The 21692-nt window shown below is 40.3% G+C and overlaps 1 protein-coding gene across 1 annotated transcript; it reads right to left on the bottom strand.

The window, feature by feature from the left end:
- On the bottom strand, positions 1-20806 carry LOC118208477. The gene is made up of 26 exons (XM_035383200.1): positions 20649-20806; positions 18164-18288; positions 17796-17941; positions 17358-17559; positions 15494-17235; positions 14945-15092; positions 14444-14503; positions 14175-14248; positions 13165-13314; positions 11904-11966; positions 11239-11388; positions 10923-11030; positions 10353-10500; positions 9385-9765; positions 9238-9282; positions 9045-9124; positions 8254-8366; positions 7928-8111; positions 7470-7554; positions 6119-6264; positions 5378-5468; positions 4708-4856; positions 4321-4406; positions 3753-3822; positions 3251-3369; positions 1-2195 (listed from the first exon to the last, which is right to left on the bottom strand). Exons 2-26 carry the CDS (start codon positions 18276-18278, stop codon positions 2054-2056), a joined length of 4797 nt encoding a protein of 1598 aa, XP_035239091.1. The 5' UTR covers positions 18279-18288; positions 20649-20806; the 3' UTR covers positions 1-2053.
- Positions 20807-21692: the final 886 nt, after the last annotated feature.

The following is a 21692-nucleotide window of genomic DNA, read 5'->3' as shown; positions in this document are numbered from 1 at the left end:
CAAAGCGAAATTATTTTTATTTAAGTCAACCTTCAAATGACAAAATGCAATGCAAAGAGTGTAAAACAGAATTTAATAGCACCACGTTAAATCTTGAAAAATGTAATGAAAGATTACTGAGGTACTGTATATAAAAGGACAAAGAAATCTATGATATGTTGAAACTGATCCCAGAGCTCTTCTGCTTTTACTTTATGTAGCACCAGGTCAATGACTTCCCTTTTCTTTCACGATAGCAGTTTCTGTCTCTGCAACCATTCCAGAGGAATGTTTGAGCTATGCACAGTTTGTAAATAACTTTACGTATGGTTCATCATTTGCCAATTCTTGATCCACATACATATTCAATTTTATGATTTCATTTAAATTACACTTATACTTTATATTTTACATTTATACTGACAGTCACTTGGATACGAATTGATTGGCAGGTGATTAAGTAGCAAAAATACAGATTTGGAGTGGATAATGTTCCACCTATGGTAAAGACATCAAAACATTATTGTACACAGTAACTCCCTACTGTCACATACAGTACTTAACATGCGTGTCAGCAGGCTACATTAACAAAGAGGTATCTTTTCTTAAAGAATACAGATCCTTATGAAACCATGGAAAATGAGACTCCATTAAACATGTTCTGTTGATTGATGTACCCCCCCCCCCCCCCCAGAAAAAAAAAACATACAACAGCTTGCAATTTCTAAAGGTTCAATCTTCCAGCTTTTTTCATAAGCTTTTTCTTTCCAAAAATGTTTTCAAGACAAGCTTTAGATTGATATGATACATTCTAATTGCATTTACTTGTGCATAAAAGGATTGATGGTTATGTAATGAATGATTTCACATTTCGAGACAATGAAATACAATGATAAAAAATAAAACTGCAGTTTCCTCTCTGCTAATGAAAATAGGTGATACTGGTTGTACTTAATCATCTATAAACACCAACAGCAAATTACCTGATTATAAAAAATTGACTTGAATCAAAAATGAGTCGTAATGAAAGTGAGCAAAACCACTCAAATTATACGGAAAACAAAGACATTCAAAACGTAACATTCAGTCAGTTAAATATTCAATATTTTTTGAGAAAAATTATGCTCACATCAAGTAAGGATATCTTGATCTACGTAACTGACCTACAGAACTTTAACCAGAAAAAGCACCAATGTAATAATATCACTGCTGCACTGCAGTGCTACATAACAATGACATGCACTTATAAAAACATTTAATAAAACCAGAAAATACCTGGCATTAAAAATACATGTAAAGAATTGTTTTGGGTTCCTTTCTCAAGTCAACAAGACCAGGTCAAAACCTAGTATATGGCTGGACCTAACACACGTGATCCAGCCGACCAATGGTGTAACTTCATCACTCAGTCAGATCACTCAGTCACTCAGTCACAGACATTCGCGTTTGTAGGGCTGGCCCCGCTGTTGCGGTCCAGCCAAAAAAATGAGTTCAATAATTAGTCAAAAACTTCAATCAGCCAGCTAAAAATGACCTACACATTATTACAAGTAAAATACAAATAATGGTAAAGGGTGGTGAGCTAACATTCTACAGAATGTTCAACTGTTAATACTACTAAAAAGTGGAAAAATACAGCCGCTGAGGCAGTTACCGAAGAGTAATAATGAGGTAGCCCGTGTGAGCGTGAGAAAGCTCCAGTCCTATTGAGATAATGTACGTTTGACATTTGTGAAGAAAAATATAAAGTGGCAGTGCCATGGTTGAAGTTATAAGTTAGGAAATGCCTATAAAAGAGGTAAAAGCCACATATTATCAATAAAATGTTTTAAAAATTAATTATTTTCTTACGAGTACAAAAGATAAGATTTTCAGTGAATTGAGTGTAAAAATATCTTTAAAAAAAAACATTTAAAATGAGGATTTAAATTCAATTCATTAATTTGTTCATTCCACTGCAGTGAAAGGAAAGGGGTCTAGTTCCTCTGTGCACACCCCGCTTTAGCCCTTCCCCCATCTGCCTTTCTGTTGCCAGGCAACAAACCCTGATAGGAAGGGGGTAGGGGCTGGAAGCCTATTCACAGGCAAAGTAATCTTTCAGGGGTGCAAATAGGTGCCTGATCACAGGAACGCTCCAGGAACGACCCAGCACCTTCTGACGCTGTCCCCGGTTCATGTTGTTAACATCAGTGTAATGCTTTGGAAAGCCAAAGATCCTAGAATGGATAAAACCAAAGGAAAAGAGAATATTTAATGCACATTTTACATCACAGACAACTGCATGAATGATGCATTTGTCTTTAATCTGTTTCTGTACTGTGTTATAAGTTTTATGTTGGGCCTTATAACAGCTCCAAAAATATGCAAAAAACTTTATTTTTTATTTAACCTTTATTTATCCTCGGAGGGCCTACTGCGACTGAGGTCTCTTTTTCAGAGGAGTCCAGCCACAGACAAGCAAACATTAAGACACAATATTAAAATGGCACAAATAAACTTTGGTTTTCTAGAGTGTAATAACTAAGCTGATTTCTGGGGTAAGTGTACAGCATGGTTTCTGCCTGTAAGAAAAACAATATATGAATAAACTACAAAGAATTAAAGGGATGAGTCACTTCAATATAGGTATTCAATTGGCCCAGACAGTTTTTGCATGTGATGAAGGATACTTTAGTTATCTACAGATGTTCCAACCTATCAGATTTACAATGGCTGGTATAGGAATAATCATGTTTGTTTTTTTTAAGCAAAGAAAATGCTTCCAGTTACTCCAAAGGAAAGTGTACAGCAATGTTATACGAATCTAGAGGTAACACATATGGACAAATTAACTTTACAATGTCCATTCACTTCTGTCCTTGAGTGCAGCAGTCCAGGTCACATATGTCATAGGAAAAAGTCCTAGCCAAAAATAATATTCAATGTAATTTTCTGAAAGATAATCAGGTAGGCATTACATCGCTGTAAGGAGTGACTGGAAGGGTATTTTTTGCTTTGAACAACAATCTCATGATTATCCCATAGCAGCCACTGTAAAGACAGCAAGTTCTCAGAGTACCTAAAATAGCCTTTACAGAAAACCTGTCTGGGGCAATCAAAAATATTACACTAAAACTGAAATAATAAACTCTTTAGCATCTGTTGCAAGGCTGTTACCTTTCCTTATGGGTGCTACTATAGACACAATCACTCTTCAAGTATCACATCAGAACCTTGTGTCAATACTCTAATGAGAAAATAATTTGTAAAAATGTCAATGTCAATATGTTACTTTTCCATCTCGGTGATCCATAGGATGTCATCTTTCCCATTCATGGTGACAGGAGCAATCTCAGCCTTCCCCTGCTTGAGGGAGTTAGAACCTGTGGTGATGGTACGCACTTTGGTAAACTGCACAAGAAGACACAGGGAGGAAAAAAGATCGATTAGAAGTTTTTTGTTTGTCCTGCTTAAAAAGCAAGAGAAAAAAGCATGCGCGAAGCTTGGCTGGCAGTTGCTAAATACTTTTTAGACCATTTAAAATTTTTTCTTCTTGTTCTTAGAATGTTTTTGTTCTAACCCAAACCCTAACCGTAAAATCCCCTGAGCATAATGCATTTTCATTGAGACAGAAAACATCATTTCTGCAAGCGAAAATGTCGGCTGCTTGATTTGCTTCATTCAAAGTATTTCTCCTTTCGCAACAATATTATGTAAATGAGGGGATCGGTGGCACATGGGTTGACAGAAATATTGACAGGAGACATTAAGTCAGCAATGGTGATTCTCTGTACCTTAGCCTCCCGTCCAATTTCAAGACACTGCTGGAGGTCAACATTGTCACTCAGAGAGGCAATAATGGGCCTGTGTAAGAGATAAAGCCTTATATGAACACACTTATATTAAGCAGTGAGAAACATTTCAGTGAGATAGCTGCTTAATTTCATTAAATTATTCATTTGTAACAATTTCACAAATGTCAAGGTAATGAGCCTCAACCTTGCAACATACAAAAAGCCATTTTACAGAGAAGATGGCTGAATAAATTTAAAGCTCCTATAAAAATGTTACATGAAAATGGCCACATAACACAGGCTCAGCGGTTTCTAGAGGGTAACCTTAGGCCCTATTCTCTGGCATATTACTTGCTACACAATTCAGAACAAAGGGATTGAAAAATTAACAGACTGGGTTAAGAAGGTTAATAAGAGTAGGCAATTGAATGTTAAATGTGCTGTGGTATCCCATAATGCATTTCATAAAAATGAATAGCAAGATTTTTCACCCTTTAAGTGGCTTCTGGCCTGCAGAAAGTGGTTAGTTATGTATAACAGACACATGATTGACATGTGCTAGACGTACCTGTCCATCGCTGGCAGGTTGCCCCAGAAGTAGCGAGCTCTGTGGGCAGGGCTCACCTTCACAGCATCGATCAGGATTGGGTTACACTGGAAATGGCACACAGGGTAAAGAGGTCAGGGCATCATGACTGTCATTGTTTTCATATTGTTAACTTGTTTCTTTCATTTGTTCCTCATTTATTCTCTGAGGTTTGGCGGAAATTATGAAAAATAACATCTCTGATCTCTTCAGCGCAGAGGCAAAAATGTGCGATCAAAACTTGTTATCTCAGGATTTACTTCTACCTGCACTCCTGTAGAATATTCAGCCTGTTTTAGGGGCCTGATTTTTAGCACTTCATATTCAGATCTGGACAATAAAAGGACATTTCCAGTTGCAGACCCTCACCTCAAGGAAGCGGCAGATGTCTTCTTTGTCTCTGTGGTTCATAGCCACCACATTCTCAAAGAGCCAGAAGAAAGGCCGGTGGTCATCTTCTTTGGGCTTCAAGATGTTCAACAGCCGATAGTATTCAAAGAAGAGCCGACCTGTGCCTTCTGTAACAGAGACACGCGAATATGTAGCACAGCTACCACCAATTACGCGTCCCCTGCAGGCCCACCAGCCACAGTCTGGACTGGCACTGTTGGGATTCCACCCCAGAGCGTTGGGCCCGTCCATGCACAAGAACAACAACGGTGCTTTAACTGAATGAGCCACCCAGCAGCCCTCAGAGATCAAGCTTTTAAAGGAACTAAAACCTCCAGGGCAGTTCCTCACAGAGGAGCAAAACAAACCAGTTGTGATCTTAACATGAACAATTACTCATAATAAAAATCAATACTCACATGCTTTTATCTCTTCTATAGAAAGCAATAGGACAGACAGAAGATGTGACACTGGATTCATTCTGGCCTTATGCTTCCTTTTCCAAATTAAGTGCTACCCTGCCCTCTACTGGAACAGTTCTGCAGAACATTAGGTTATAGCTCCTAGAATCAAGAAAGTGAAGTAAACCAAACCCTATACATTGTGTGTATTTCTAGCTTCAGAAGGGGAACAGATGAAAGCTTCATACCAAAAAGACCCTTCCGAGCAGGATTTACAATGGACAGGTCATTACAGGGGCTTCCACCAATCAGAAGATCAAAAGGACCCCATTCAGCAATCTGGAACAAAGGCAGAATAACAAATGAATTTAAGAGCACCCCATGGGCCCCTGGGCAAAGTCCAACTTTAAACAAACAAATCATATAACATTCTAGGGACAAATATGGCTTTGGAACACACTTTTTATGTGGGTAATTTATTTTTACTTCAGGTGTTATCTAAATGGTCAAGCAACGCGGCACTCATTGAACTAAATCGACCTAATATGTAAATACATATAGTGATATATAAAGAGCTAAAATGCATGTTCTCATAGCTATCAAGACCAGATATTCCCAACCATGGCTCTGGGTGCACATTGTGAGGATAGGTTTGTAGTCCGCCTACTTGTTGAGTACTGATCTTTACTATCTCTACATTTCTATAAATGCACAATCTATGTTTCACGGAAAATTACATCAAAATAGAAAATTTAGAATCAATCATTTGTAATTCAGAGGGAATACAAGTTTACACAATACAACTTATTGAGAAGTTGGTTTTGTTTTAGGTACACATTCCTGAATCAGCTTTGTGGGGGTTCTCACGCAATACACCCAGTTAAGGCACAAGCCTGTGCAGAAATACACTCTTCAGGCCAGATCTGAATCCTGATCCTGCTACAGCCAAAAAAGAGAAAAGAATAAGTAAATAAGCATGATACACATACATGCTTCTTGGTTATGGTGCGAGCATCATTCACGTGCACAATTCTGCCTTCATGGTTGATCTTTCCCACTGCGATGGAGTCCTCACAGATCTCTGAAGCCACATATCTGTCAATCTTGAATCCCAGGTCCTTCAACACCAAATATCCTGTTGGTGAAACAAAATGCCTGCTCAGAAAATGTCTCAGTACCTCCGCTATGTAGCACATACATTATATGGCCAAAAGTATGTGGACACCTGACATCCAACATCTCATCTGAAATTATGGGCATTAATATAGACCCATTGCCACTATAACAGTCTCCGCTCTTCTGGGGAGGCTTTATACTAGATGTTGGACCATTGCTGCAGGGATTTGCTTCCATTCAGCCAGAGCATTGAGGGCGGTCACTGATTGGACGATTAGACCTGACTCACATTTGGCTTTCCAATTGATGCCAAAGGTGTTTCTATATGCACCTTGCTGTGTGCCTGTGGGGCATTGCCATACTGAAACAGGACAGGGTCTTCCCCGAACTGTTGCCACAAAGTTAGAAGCCCAGAATCGTCTAGAATGTCATAGCATTAAGATTTGTCTTCACTGGAACAAAAGAACATAGCCCAAACCATAATAAACAGCCCTAGACCAAGGGGTGGCCAGATACTTTTGGTCATATAGTGTATTTATACTAATCTCCCACTATAGTGCAACCACAGCCGTTCTAGAAGAACTTTAGAACCACAATCTTTAATTGAGTATTACCTCACTGAACATATACCTATAATCGGAATGCTTCCACCTTATATATTACAATGATGTTAGAGTGGCGCTCTGGACCCTACCTAACCCTTTCAAATGACTTGCTTATGCTTAAGGTCCCTCGGGCTCAATCAGAAATTGGAAAGTCAGCATTCCATTTTAGTGCCCCATGCTCCTGGAATGAGCTTCAACAATTGCTGAAAATCTGTTCTCTACCGACTTATGGGCAGTTTAGATCGCTGGTTCTGAACATTCCTGTCTCTGATTGTATCTGTTTTTGATCTTATCTGTGCTTTATTTTATTCTAGTTATTATTATTACATACTATGTTGGTTTTACTGTTGCTATATTCTGTGATCTTTTATTATACTTATTGTGTCTTAAATGTTTTTGTAATCTCCGCTACATTGAAAATGAGGGCCTGGCCCTCAATTGTACCTCCGAGAATTAAATAAAGGTTATGATGATGATGATGATGATGATGATGATGATGATGATGAATCGAAATGTGCAAATATATGTACTTTGTGTAGGGAGTGTTTTATAAATTGATGTCAATACTTTGTTAAATGCTAAATTAGAGAATAAAAAGCCAAAGAAAATTAAAGCTGACCTGTGGCTATTCCATCAAACAGGGATAGGACCTTAATGGGGCGTCTTTGTCTTGCAGGGATGGATGGATAAACTCGATGAGGCTCCTGAATGGGAAAAGACAGTGTTCATGCTGGCTGAGTGACAACAAAGATCAGTTATTGAATTCATATGCATACACAGTCAGGCATTGGATGCATTTTTAACCTCAACTAGTGAAGTTCCATGCTGATGGCAATAAAAGTTAATGGGCATTTGAGTTCACTGGAACATTTGAGTCCAAGACCGACTGTGCCCAAATCCCAGTTATAAGATATGAAACTCTTTAAGAGAGGACTGCATGGAGATACCAGAAGTGCTTATCACTAGAGGGAACAATAACACAACCGTAAAAGACGCATGTTGCCAGAAAGCCCCCTCATAACTGAGATAAACCCCAAGTCTGCACGGGACAGGAAAAGAAAAACAGAGGTTGCTCACAAACTGCATCCCGCTGTTGTTGGCAAAGAACTCCTGCACACGGATGCTCCAGTCCAGCCGGCTTTTGAGCACGCCGTAGCGTTCTGAGGGGATGCAAAGGTAGCAGCTCCAGGGGTCCACTTCTGCCAGCCGGTCAAAGGTGCCCGGGCCCACCAAGATGTTCAGGCAGTCCACGCAGTAAGACCTGGGGGAAAAACAAGGAGGTTTTGTGTCACTGATACGATGGGAAACTTGACCAATCCATACCCCAAAACAAAAAGATTCAACTGCTTTTCATCTAAATGAGTCGGGAAAGCTCTGCAGTAGAGCACAGCAGAGATCCTCACCGACAGCAGCTAGCATTGCCACATAGGACAACCTCCAGTCCTGCGCAACACACGGTGCAATAGGACTGGTATCCATCCTCATCATAACGGTAGAGCGTCTCCGTGAAGTTGCCCTACCAAAAGCAGAAGCACACATTCAGACTGAGGACAATGGATCCTCTGTACGGTCAAAGAGGTGTCCCAGAGATTGTTCATTGACTGAAGATCTCACCCTCATTCTTAATGCTGAAGGAGACCTCACTCGTAACTCCTCCACCATGAGAAGCCATGGGCTAACTCTATATAGTTGCGTCTTCTTCTACTCCCATACAGTTGCAATGAGTTGTGCATGCAAATTCCTTCAATACAATATCTGAAGAATCTGTCCCTTCCTCACCACTCACTCTAAACAGCTCCTAGTCCAGGCCCTGGTGGACCCACCTCTTCAGTCTGAATCCCCTCAACCCCACACCCCAACAAAACCAACATTGCACTTGTACAAGATATGGTATTTTTAAGTGTTTTAGTTCTTAGGGCATGTCATAGATGTAATCTATATGTATTCAGTATTTGTACTTGGGTTGTTCCTTAATGCAGTAAATTTGCATTAGTGCTTTTGTGAGATTACATATACGCTTGCTGGTCTAGGAATGTCTGTCTGACACTATTCCTCATGCACATCAGGTGGATGCATTTATGTCCTACATTGTAATTTATTCTGGATAAGATGACAGTAATGAAATTCAACAGAGTTGTCAACCAAAAGGAAAGACAACAGGGATTTCACATGTGATAACAGTCCCTTGCTGTACCTTGCATTTTAAACATAAACTCCCTTCAAATAGTGGGTGGAAGATCTCAGTCTCAGTTGTTCCACACGACAGGCAGAAATCTAACAGGGAGAAAGAAAATGTTTAATTTAAGACTTAATGACAATAGTGTTATAAAATAAGCCTTGTGAGAAATAATGAAATCATAATACATTCAGACAGAAAAACTTCTCACCTTCTATGTTGTTTTTATTCTTCAAAACTTTGTGAACCATTTGCTCTGAGAAATGAATGGGGGGGGGGGAATATTTAATCAGTAACAGTTCTAATAAACAGAGACTGTTAACCAAATGCAAACCACATGTCAGAGTGAGAGCCAAACCTCTGCCATAGTGCCGCTCCTGGTTAGTCATATTGCTGTAGTCTTTGCTCTTGTAGGCTTGCTTCAGTTTTTTTAGTGGTGGCTCAGATATGGCAGGATCTGTCATCTCTGCCTTTCCATTGACCAGCTCTTGCTTTCCATTAACTCTCTCTTGTTTTCTGCTGAAAGACTCCTGCTTCCCATTGAAAGTCAACTCTTGCTTCTTGCTAGAAGAACCTTGTTTCACGTGGGCAGACTCTTGCATCACATTGGTAGAACACTGCTTCTGGTCAGCAGACTCTTTCCTTGTGGGAGTGGACTCTTGCTTTGTACGGTCAGACTCCAGCTTTTCATGGCCAGCCTCTTGCTTTTTGAGGACAGGGCTCAAACTGCCGATAAGTTCTAGGAGGAATCAAGACAAATGTATATCAAAAAGTATTTCAACAATAAAAATTTAACCCCGCTTATCAGGAAAATGATTGAATCCAATACTGGTCAAAGTAATGCAAGTATCACTGATTACATTATCATTATAATTATTTATTTATTCTGTGCTTATATACAGTGTAATCCGTATTTGGACAGTGACACAAGTTTTGTTTACCTTGGTTCTGTACTCCAGCACAATGAAATGAAAAAAAAACAATGAATATGATGTTAAAGCGCAGACTGACAGCTTAAATTTAATTAAATTTGCATTCATATCCAGTGGTCCAAAATTCATCCCAATTTTAGAGGGCCAAAACCAATTGGAAAATGGGCTGCTATGTTTTTTAACCTTTGGTCAAAAAAAAAGGAAACCTCTTCACCATGTCTGCTTTATATTCTGAGTTGCAGCCACAAGATTTGCAGTTTGGTGGAGCTGCCTAACTGCGATAACAAGTGTCTGTACATTCATTGCACTTACTCTACAGCAGAAATATCTGATTGATAGAGGTGAACAAGTCTCATACTACACTACATACAAAACGTTTTGTTTCACTGTTTACCATCATCAGTCTGCATTGGAGGTATAAATGCCTCTGGTCCCGTGGGTTTGAAACCACCAAAAGCCCAGTCCAGCATCAACTTCAGCTGTGTATCCCTCCCCTCCTCCTGCCCTGCTGGAAATGTCTTCCCACACCTATCAGCAGCCAACTGCAGGAGCAAAGACCCAGCTCACACTTTAGCAGAGAACAGCCACACACAGCCCATCATCAGGCAAAGCACCAGCACTCACACACACACAGGGAGAACACCCTCAGACCGGAAACACACTTATTTGCACAATACCAGCATCACAGCTTCATGCACTCACATGCATACGATTCAGAACATATACAAATGCCTCAAAAGTGTTATCAGTAGGCAGATATATTTGGTTACTAGGCACTATGCCTCTACTACCCAGTTCTGCTCTGATGCATTTCATATGACATGCTATAATAGCTTTGCAAACATCTGCCAAATTAATGAGTGAAATTAAATAACAGCATTCTGCAGTGGGATAGCAAATCTGTTTCAGAGGTAGAGGGTAACAGTGTAGCGAAGAAGCCGGGGAAATGCCGATGCTGTTTTACCTGCAGGCATTGGAAAATGGCATCCTTATAGATTGGCAGGTTGGCAAAGGAGTCGGCACAAAAACACTTGGCAAAAGCTGCAAGGTTTTGGAGCCCATTTACGTGGATCTGAAATCAGAAAGTGATTCATTTGCCAGTTTTCAACTTGTTCATTAATCTGCAGTACAAAAAAGGCTATTAACAAACACAATATTACAACACCATGAAATTCCCAACTGTCCAAAAAAAAAAGAAAAAAAAACCATGAGGCACATGCAATTGTGCGCTTGATTTCTGTGAACCACCCTGCACCACGCACCAACGCAACATCCCTCACCTCTGAGAACAACCCGTCTCCGAACCACTCCACCATGCGCACACCCGTGGGGGCCTGCTTGAATCTCCGGCCAATCACCTGGGCAGGCCAAAGTGAGAATCCTTCAACCTCCCCCCACACCAGCTCACCTACAGTAAAGCCTTTGCCATCCTGCAAAGAGACAGATGCAACACTGAGGTTCAGAAGAGATGCAACACTGAGGTTCAGAAGAGATGCAACACTGAGGTTCAGAACAGATGCAACACTGAGGTTCAGAACAGATGCAACACTGAGGCTCAGAACAGATGCAACACTGAGGTTCTAACCGATTCCCATCCCGAGTGCATTCCTTAAGCCCACTGCTGATTTGGGAGAGAGCAGACATCCACGGTTCTCCTCCTAACCACGTTGTGTCGCCAACTGCTTCTTTTCACACCGCAGACAAACTAAGCTTGCATAGAGCGGAGTCGGGAGGAAGATTTTCATGTGCGGCTTTGATCGCAATCTACGGGGTCGTTGGATAACAATGAATGTGGAACCCTGTCTGAAACTATACTAAACTAGGACATTTGATCCCCGGCATTTTCTAAACTGAGATTCCTTCCATGTCCATTTCTGTCCCTGAATAAAGCAAATAGAAAAGGAGGGCTGACTGACAGAAGCCCTGATTCTGTCAGAAGTATTACCAGGTATGGGTAAGTCTTCTTAGGCAGCTTGCTAGGAGTTGATGTCTTACTGTTCTGCTTCACCTGAAAACAAAAAAGAAAAATGAGTAATGAAACCATAAATTTTAGAGATGGGCCTTTCTTACCTGAGACAAATGAAATAGGAAACCATTTTAAAGAAGGGCCTCACTGTCATCTGCATTACTAAATCTAGACTATTCCCTCGCAGAAAGACAGAAGAGCATATGAACTTGAGAGTGTGGAAGTGGAAATTCGAGATCAGTTCATGAAGAAAAAAAGACAACTGATCAAGATGAACGAAAGGAGCAAAAAACACAGGACCATCCAGAACACAGAGTAAACTATCATTGCACCATGTAAACTGCAAACGGCACAGAGAGGAACAATCCTTGCTCCTAAATATCCAGAACACACATCAAACTTTATCAGAGTTATCAAAATAAGCTTTGGGAATACTCAAGTTCTTGAAGCCAAACTGGAACCGTTCCATTTGTTTTCATTTGTTTCCATTAATCGGTCCGTCTCACTCCAAACAAACCATGACAAAGATGGAACACTCGATGTTAGGTACTCCGTATAAATGTCCAAGAAACAGAAAGAATAAAACGCCCTTAAACTGCCATTACACACACAATGTGCATTATATTTTTCCATATAAATGACAGTACATAGATGATACATCCTAGCATGTAAAATCACTAGACAACCGAGCTCAGTGTGATCTACCATCAAATAAACATTTCAGTTAGTCCCAGCTTTATGTGACATAACAGGACACAGATCGTTGCTCCTTGTAAATAACCAGTACATCGATTCCAGAACCTTTTTTTCTGCTAACGTGCTGCACACAGAGTACACTGGATACAAGTGGACCACACAAAGATCCATCTGATAAAGAAGTATGCCTGCTTCTCCAACTCAAGCAGCTTTACTCAGTGTCCTCCTTGAGCTAGGTGCACTCCAAGTAATAGCCTAACTCAAGTCACTGGCTAAAGTGATGCTAGAGAACATCAAGGATGAGGTTATGGTATGTAGGGTTTAGACAAAGCAGTCGATGACAATGAAAAAAATATACCCTTTTTCTTGTAGAATATACCAGTTTGGAAGTAGCATCCTATAAAAACTCCTGTGTCATCAGCAAGTCTCCTTCTATAGTCAGTGAAGGCAGAGATGTGAAACTCACAGAACAGATATACTCCACTGTGGAAAAACGCTATCCCAGAATGCTTCATCTCATGAACCTCAGCTCAAAGATACCTACCACAGGGCTTACTACAGTCTTTCTTGGGCTCTTATTCTTGTCATGCGTTTGAGGTTTTTCCTGGGTGCTGACACCAGCCTGAAATAAGAGTCGAGCCTGCGGTTTCTGGCGCAGGCTCCGCCCCCGGCCATGTGACCCCCTAACTTTGTCCTAGGAGGAGGAACAAAAATCTAGACTCAGGCCACCACTTCCAAGAATCATGAAAGTTAAGGGCTTTAAGAGCTGCAGGCCAAAAACAGATCTAGTCATAAAAAGCACTACGGGTGAGACAGGAAAAAGCGCATTCAGCCAAAAGCAAGCGAAGGAAAGCCCTGGATTGGTGAAAGAAGGCAGTGCGTAGTCAAGAATTCATTGTGGGTGAGTGTTCATGGTTTTTCATCCCGTTGTTTCAAGCAGTTTTACTTAAACATTAAGTGGAAAATTATCGGTCCACAGCATTTATGAAATAAAAACCTATATGTCTAATCTCTGTTACAAAATGGCCGGGAAAATGGATATATACACAGCTTGTGTCCCATTAAAATGGATGCCTATAAGTCTGATAAGTTTATAGATTTTACAGAGAACTTTTTTCTTCTGATTCAGTACATAGGCTCCGGATATAGCTACTGCGTGCAAGATGTTTTGTTCAATTTTCATTCCAGTGATCCATTTCATTGGTGATCCAAGCTGAGGTCTAAATGCACTGGTTTCATCTGAACATCAAGCCATCCGATTTGGCAATAACCCATCCCTCAGCTGAACAGATGCAATGAACTGAAACATACTACAGAGACAGTGCAAGCACAACTGCTGGAACGTGGCTTTCTAGGAACAAGTTTAGGCAATATTTCTAAAGTTCATGGAATGCCCCTGTTAAAATGAGATCTGGTGCATGTTAACTGTATTTGCCAGAAAAGTCACATGGATTTCAGCAGTTGCAATTAAGCAGTTAGAATGAACTACATGCAAGAAACAGCCACTAAAGCCTTTTTTCTATGCAAGGAAAAGCATAACCAAACAAGCCTTACCTCCTGAGAAGAACTGCTTGTACAGACGATGTCATCATCAATAATGATTGGTTCCGAAGCCTCAGGTTCTGGTCCTGTGTGAGAAGTGGAAATGAAAACTCAAAACATAACAAACATGTTATACTCTGTGAAGAAATACATGCAAAAAAAGCTATTTTAATGTCTGCTGCATATAGATGCAAGTCATCATGTGAAACAAAGCCATCCTAATTGGTGCTACAATTGGCCAACTGTTGGCACAGAGTGACTGTGCATTATTCCTTCCTTACTGCAACTCTCCTGTGATGGTGCCATCGCTTTCGTGTCACACACTGTAAGGTCAATCACATCTGAAAAACACCACATGATTTTAATTTTTTTTTTTTAATATATAAATAATAAATGAATCCCACGCCCCTGTGATGCACTACATAAAAATAAACAAATGGTTGTGTTTTTTTTTCCCCCTTCAGTAAACCAAATAGAGCAATATACGAGCAAATGGAGAAAAAAAATGTTTCCCTAAGACCTTGTATACAACTATCCCTTGAGGAAATTCACTACAAATTTCTAATGAAAATGTAAAGCCAGAAACGCAATGCGGAAATTAACTGACATTAGGGCAAATTAAATGGTTCTAATGGACTGGGACCAGACTTCACTATACAATACTTGTTTGACCCACTTTCATCACATCTGAAAATTACATCAGCACCCTCAAGTTGCCGAAACCCTTACAGGCCCAACGTTGTGTTCATTTCACAGACATATGGACCGTATTTCAAACTTGCCTGATAGTCTACAGGTACTCTGATTTTGACTCTTGTTGCTGGCTGTAGGTGACAAGATCTCTACGTCCAGTGAAACAGCACTGTCATCAGTAAGCTCACAGTCTGTCACATTCTCATCCAGGAGCCCCATGTCCCCTCTCCCCAATACCTGAACACACAAATATATGCACACACAGCAATACCAGAGAAGAAAAGAGACGTGTCATCAGTCAACTCAAAACAGCATAAAAAACAACATAAAGACCTTATCGTATAATTTCCCCCTCAATTATTCCGCAAATATATTCATTTTCAAAAATAGTCATATGCAATAAGCAATGGCTGAATTAGATAATAATTTTCCCCACTTTTAAAATATGTACAGAATATATGCTTCATCTAAACATTTATGTTCCCATTATCTTATAAGTTACATTCCCTATTGTTCTGTATGTATTAGAACATTTCCCTGTTACACTGAGTACTTTTATAAACAATACTCCAGATATTTTTCATATCTGGATCCCACTCTAGTATAGTGAATATGGTTTAGCAAATTCAGTTACACACATGAAGAAGGATCTCCTCTGGTTCCAGGGGTGGGAAAGGCAGAGTCAGAATGATTAGGATGAGTTTTCGAAGGATAGACGTCTGGTCTAAGGTCTTCAGCACTGTGCCCCATCGCTGCCTGAAGAAGGTGTCTTGGGAGTCAGCCGGGCATTCCTCCTCACCATTCAAGAGCTGACAGTCTGAAAACTCATTCATGAGCTGCTTGGCCTCTTCTGGGGTTTTGCAGAGCCCAAGCTGGCTGCCCAGATCTGCCACCATCTTGCCTGTTAGGTTCTGTTCCCCAGTGCGTTTCAACAGAAGTGGAATAGTCCTGAACGTGATGGCACTGAGTGGCAGGCTTCCTGAAATGCTCTCCATGAGCGCAGTGTAAAAAGCGACAACGTCTTCAGCAAAGGTTGCCATGGTGTCAGTCAGCTCATTCTCACTCTGGGCCAAGAACTCCCGAGCAGATGCACCAACATTCATCTTGGTATCTGGAAGATGGTCCACCTTGTCCCTCAGAAGATCAGAGTTGTTACTACTGAGGAACTTCTCCACAGCTTCTGGGTGCATAAAACTGGCAGCATATAAATGCAGCAGGCCACTGGCCTCCAACAGGATTTCAGCCAGGTCCATCTTGCTTGTGCCCCCACTGCAGTTGAGCTTGCGTTGGAAGGCACAAAGAGGCTCAAGGGCATAGCTGAGGAACATGAATGTCAACCTGAGCTGGGGGTTTTCCAGCTGTTTGCAGATCTGCTCAGCTTTGTCATTCTTGCCACTGCAAGACTTGAAGTAGGAGATAAGGTCAGGCCACATGTTAAGAAACTTTTGGATAATGCTGCTTAAGACCAAGCACTGGGCTGAGATGGGCAACGTGGTGTCAGATGTCCCTGTGTTGACAAAGATCTCTTTCAGGTTGTCATTTGTGGTGGAACAAGTAGAATAGTGGTCATGGATATTCATAACAAGGTCCTCCACCTGGCTGGGCAGGGCCTTCACTCCTGACTGACAAGCATGGTCGGCCAGACCATACAAACTGCAAAGGGAGACTATGCCAGGGTTCATCTTTTGGAGGCGTGAGAAAAACAGTTGAGTGAACCTTGCATCAGCGTTAGTGTAAAAAGTCACTAAATTGCAAAGCAAAATACCAAACTTGTTCAAGGTTTCAACCAGGCAAGTGAATACAGCAGCATCTGTGTCTTTCCGCGGCTGAATGACATCCAGCAGACGGATGCAGTTCCTGCCAGTCTTCTCATCAAAAAAGCCCACTAGTACCGCACTCAATGCATTCTCCTTGCCTAGCTCCATGCCACGGTATAGATACACACAGTAGGGCATCTGACAGCAAATGGCAACAATGTCCTTTGGGTAGTCACGCCCTAAAAGTGTCCTGGCAGTGCGGTGTGACACCTTACCCCCACACCCTTTCTTCTTTTGGAGTCCCTGGCTGCTACAATGCCTCTCAAGGAACTTCAACATGTTGTCGTGAAATTGAAATTCTTCTGGCTCTCCCATTCCAGTCTTACCAGCTCTCTCAGCATTCTGCAAGTGCCGGAGGCACTGTTCATGACGTCTCAGGTCGTATGGCCCATGATAACTAATGTTGATGCTGGAGTCACATAGTTGGCAGTAGCCATGATGATCACCCAATTTGCTACGACTGACCCAGGGGAATGTGTCACACCATTTGTCAAGGAATATGATTTTTTTCCTCTTCTCCTTCCTGTGAGCATCGGTGTCAGACTCTGATCCTGTTGTTTCAACTGTCCCCAAGCAGAACAAACAAGTGAGGTTATTAGGCATACAACTTGCTAATTAGTTTTTGTACAAATGTTTTCAATTGCATTACATTTCTTGCGAAGATGAAGTCAATTTGAAGTCTTACCTGGGTGGGGACTGTTGATAACTTTAGTTATTCGAGGAGAATCAGGAGCGCACATTGCAGGCAAAATTACCTGCCCCTTGCGTGCCTCTAAAGCATTGTACTTCTGCCCATGGTAATTTGCTTCAAAAAACAGCTTGAACCACTTCAAAAACATGAAACTGTTTTCAGAATTCCTGCTGATTAACTCCTCCACTGAGAGTGACTGTGTAAAAAATAAGAAACAAAAAAATGCAATGATGAAAACACTGAAGTAAAGTTCAAGTGGAATAAGGCAGTATGGTTCAATTGATACCAATATTAATGTTTTTTCAAAGGCTAGAAAAATGTACAAATATATTTGATTTCAGGTTTTTCCATTACCAAATGCTTACAAATTCTAAACTACATTCACTGTTTAACTGATAGTTGTAGAGAATTAGAGAACATTTGAAGACTCACTTTGGTTATTCCAGTATGCCTGAATGAAGCTTGCAACAAGCTGTAGTTATGGATAAATTCCACTTCTGTCTGAGCTTGAAAGTTAACCCTCTCCAGTTTTACAGACCCTGGGAAGAGCCAGTCCATCAGCTGACAAAAGGCTGCCCCTAGAGGCCACAATGAGAGCATTTTTTATAATAAAGGACTTTTAAGGAAAATAAAATGAAATAAAGGACATTTAATGGCAGAAGACTACAAGGTCAATTAAAAACATTCAGGGAGTGAAAATAAATTATAGACAGGAAAACAGATATCATTCATATTCTACTAATCCAAGCTAATAACAGCAAGTAGAGCAATAAAATAATGGAGAAAAAAAGCATTTGTACCTGAGCATATTTGCTCAACCTTATTGAATTTGGTTTGCAGTGATTCGTTGAGCCAGGACAGCAACTCAAACTGGTTGTAATTATTTTCAGAGGTGAGACTGACATTCACTGCCATCTTCCCCAACCTGTTGAAATGCAAAGAAAACATAGGGAAAGGGTTGGTATTCAACATACTGTATGCAGTGTGAGCAGCAAACCTTGTTTTGAACCACAACTACCAGTGGAAAGTGTTCCACAGATCATTGATTCAGTAACTGTACTGCCACACCTGAGGCTTGGGCGGCAGTGTAGTATAATGGGTAAGGAGCTGGTCTTGTAAACTAAAGGTCACAGGTTCAATTCCTGGGTGAGGCACAGCTGTTGTACCCTTGAGCGAAGTACTTAACCTGCATTGCTTCAGTGTATATATCCAGCTGTATAAATAGATGCAATGTAAATGCTATGTAAAAAGTAATTCTGGATAACAGCATCTGCTAAATGGCTGTAATGTAATGTTTACAGAGTTTAGGCTTCTGTTATGATATGAACCATTGCTGAATCAACTTCCTCATTATAACTGTTCTCATTAGTACAAGCAGACCTTTCCCCTGCTTCCCAACACACACACACACACACTGTGCAGTGATGCCACTCACCATTTAATGCACTACTGACCGACACAAAACATTTCAAATACTACAGCACTGCTGTAAAACCACAACAGCAAAGTTACAGCCTAGTTAGTACAACAATGGATGGTTCATGTCATGCCAACACATTCTGGCAAAGCCACACTGTTGACTTGCTGCACAAGCCTTTCCTGAATGTATAAGTGCTTAAAATCCACATAAACTTTCAAGTGTGTTTAGAAATTTATTTTTTCTTCATGTCAGAAATGAATAGAAAATATCTTAGTGAAATTGTGCAATGCAAATGTCAAAACAACGTTTACATAAAGATGATAATGGAAGGGATGGATTTTCCCAGGACAACCAGCATAGGCCCATAAAGTCTAAAATTGCTTAATACTATGGTATGTTGAATGTTGGTGAATATAGTATCATGGGGTGAAGGTGCTACAATATACATTTTGAACTCAATATTATTTGCATATGGTAGTGAAGAAAATGTGGAAATGCATGGCATTCATTTGGCATATTGTGGAGGCTGGAACGGGGGCCGAAGGCGTGGGGGGGGGGGGGGCTCACATCCCACCCCTAGAACCCGGGCCACACTTTTAAAATCGCTGCTCCACCCCTGGGCCCATTCTTATTAAAATCATGTAATCAAGACTAATAATGGCGTCCTTCCTGGATCGCAAAGTGTTGGTGTTTATATTGAAATTAACTAGTCTCACTGGATTAAGTTTCTGCATTTACAAACTATAAAAACAGGTCTAGTTGCCCTTCAAGCACTTCTCGAACACGAACAAGCAACCGACCTACAATGCTGATGGTAGCCTAAAAAAATGAAAAACGCAAACTGAAAGCTAATATTATTAACAATATTAAAAATCGCATAGTTCAATTTCGACTTCCAAAAGCACGACACCAGTAGGCCTACCAATTCGGCAAAATGGCTAAATAAGGCAAAGCCCGCAAAAACTTTTCGCCGAGACGTCGACCCGTACAAGATGGAAAAGTGTCGCTTTGCTTACGCTTCCTCGCTTAGTTCTGCGCATGATCACATTTTTGCCGCGAAACATTATTCCTGAGCACATGTGATACGATTGAGTCAATCACAGACTAGTGCGTATAGTGTCCGATGAGAAACGCAACTCACGTCGCAAACTCTGTAGCTAGTAGGCTACTTTGGGAGTTAATACAAATTTTAAAATGTGAGATTAAAGTACATTTTGATATTCTTTAGTAATCCTGAAATGTTATTTGTAGTCTCCCTACAAATAAACCAACAATTTATATTCCATGCATTTGCAAATTAAAATACAGGCTACATAACTAGATAAAGCTACAGTGGTTATGTTCATTTTTCTTGGGCCAGAGATGCACAGCTGCAACTCGCCCTTCTGGACAGCTACATAAAAGTAACACGGAATTAACCACACAGTGTTACACGTGGGCATTACTCATACATTTTGATGAATACAATGATCTACCGCAATATTAAAACGTAACATTTTTTCAGTCCTCGCCTAAAAAGACAATCTTCCCTGTATATGCATATCTATCAGTGCCTTTACTTTGAAAATACTTAAAATAAAAGTACATACATTTGGAAAAAGAAAAAAAAAAGACAAAAGTGAGAAATTGTTTAAATAATTTCGCAGCAACTGTACCTAGTTCGTAAGTGTATGGCTGGTGAATAAACAAAACTAACTCGTCTGATGATTTCCACTTCGATTTCAGGTTCGGTAGGCTATATTGGAAAATTAGCACAGTTATAGAAATGACATAATCAAACGAGTGCATAGCCCCTAACTAAATTGAATTGCAGCATGTTTATACACGATTCCGTTAAAAGATGCAATCAAACCACTGTAACTTACCCCGGCTCGCCGTTCCTTTATGCCACGGGGGGATTTAACTCAAAAAGTTTCGCAGCGCTTCTCCTTGACGTCATAATGGTCATAGGCATTGTGCCTGACCAAAAAAAAAAAAAAGGTTGGTCTATATGTGAAAAGCCACAATGTAACCTAGGCCCCACCCCCACAATGGACATTTGTATTTTCAAAATTAACCCTGTTGCAAGAAATGGCGATTGTTAGGCAATCATAATAATCTATGGAAGAAGCTTAACGAGATATATTGATGCATTTGCAGAAAAATAGTTACTGACGGCAGCTACTGACACGCAACAGAATAATTAGGCCTTAAATAGTTGAAATACGCTTACATTTAATATTGAAATTAATATTAAAGGAATGTATTTACGTAATTATTTACAACATTAAACTGTATACACGGAGTGGATACAAACTAATCGCATGGTATGCCTTGGTTTCTCTTAAAATGTCCGCTTCGATCTGCTGCGATTTTCGGAACGTAGCCTATACTGTAGGTCTATATACAAAATTAAATGTTGGCCTAATGTTCCCCTATCGCCATATGTCCCACAAACGTCGATTATTTAAATAGGCAAACCAGCTACTTGAATGAACAGAAACAGTATTTATATCCAAATGCAATAGCTAGCCTATAAGTTCATTTAGATAAAATGTAACGGCACTGTTGTGATGAATTGCTCATTGTTGAATTAACCCAACAATGTGTATTTTAAATGAGCCTTAGCACGTAGGGTAATAGGCCTCACTGTCTCTTTTCGTTGTATTACATTAGGTTGATTCAAAGTTAAGCTTTTGACTGTTGTAATGTAGCCTTTTTTCCATAATCTTCAGTAAATCCACAAGAACCGGGATGCTTCCTCAGTGAATGAAATCTGGAAGCGTTCAAAACAATATGTCGCATGGACAGCATGTCCACGCTATTCAGTCTTTTAGGAACATGAATAAAATCTGGCAGCCTTAAACAAAACGAGTCGACATACACATTATTTATAGCACACTTCTGCGTTTCAGGATGTGGTTATCTTT

Source organism: Anguilla anguilla, chromosome 11 (genome assembly GCF_013347855.1).
Source record: "Anguilla anguilla isolate fAngAng1 chromosome 11, fAngAng1.pri, whole genome shotgun sequence".
Lineage (NCBI taxonomy): Eukaryota > Metazoa > Chordata > Actinopteri > Anguilliformes > Anguillidae > Anguilla > Anguilla anguilla.
The sequence above is the reverse complement of the archived record's forward strand: the minus strand, read 5'-3'. Positions and strand labels throughout refer to the sequence as shown.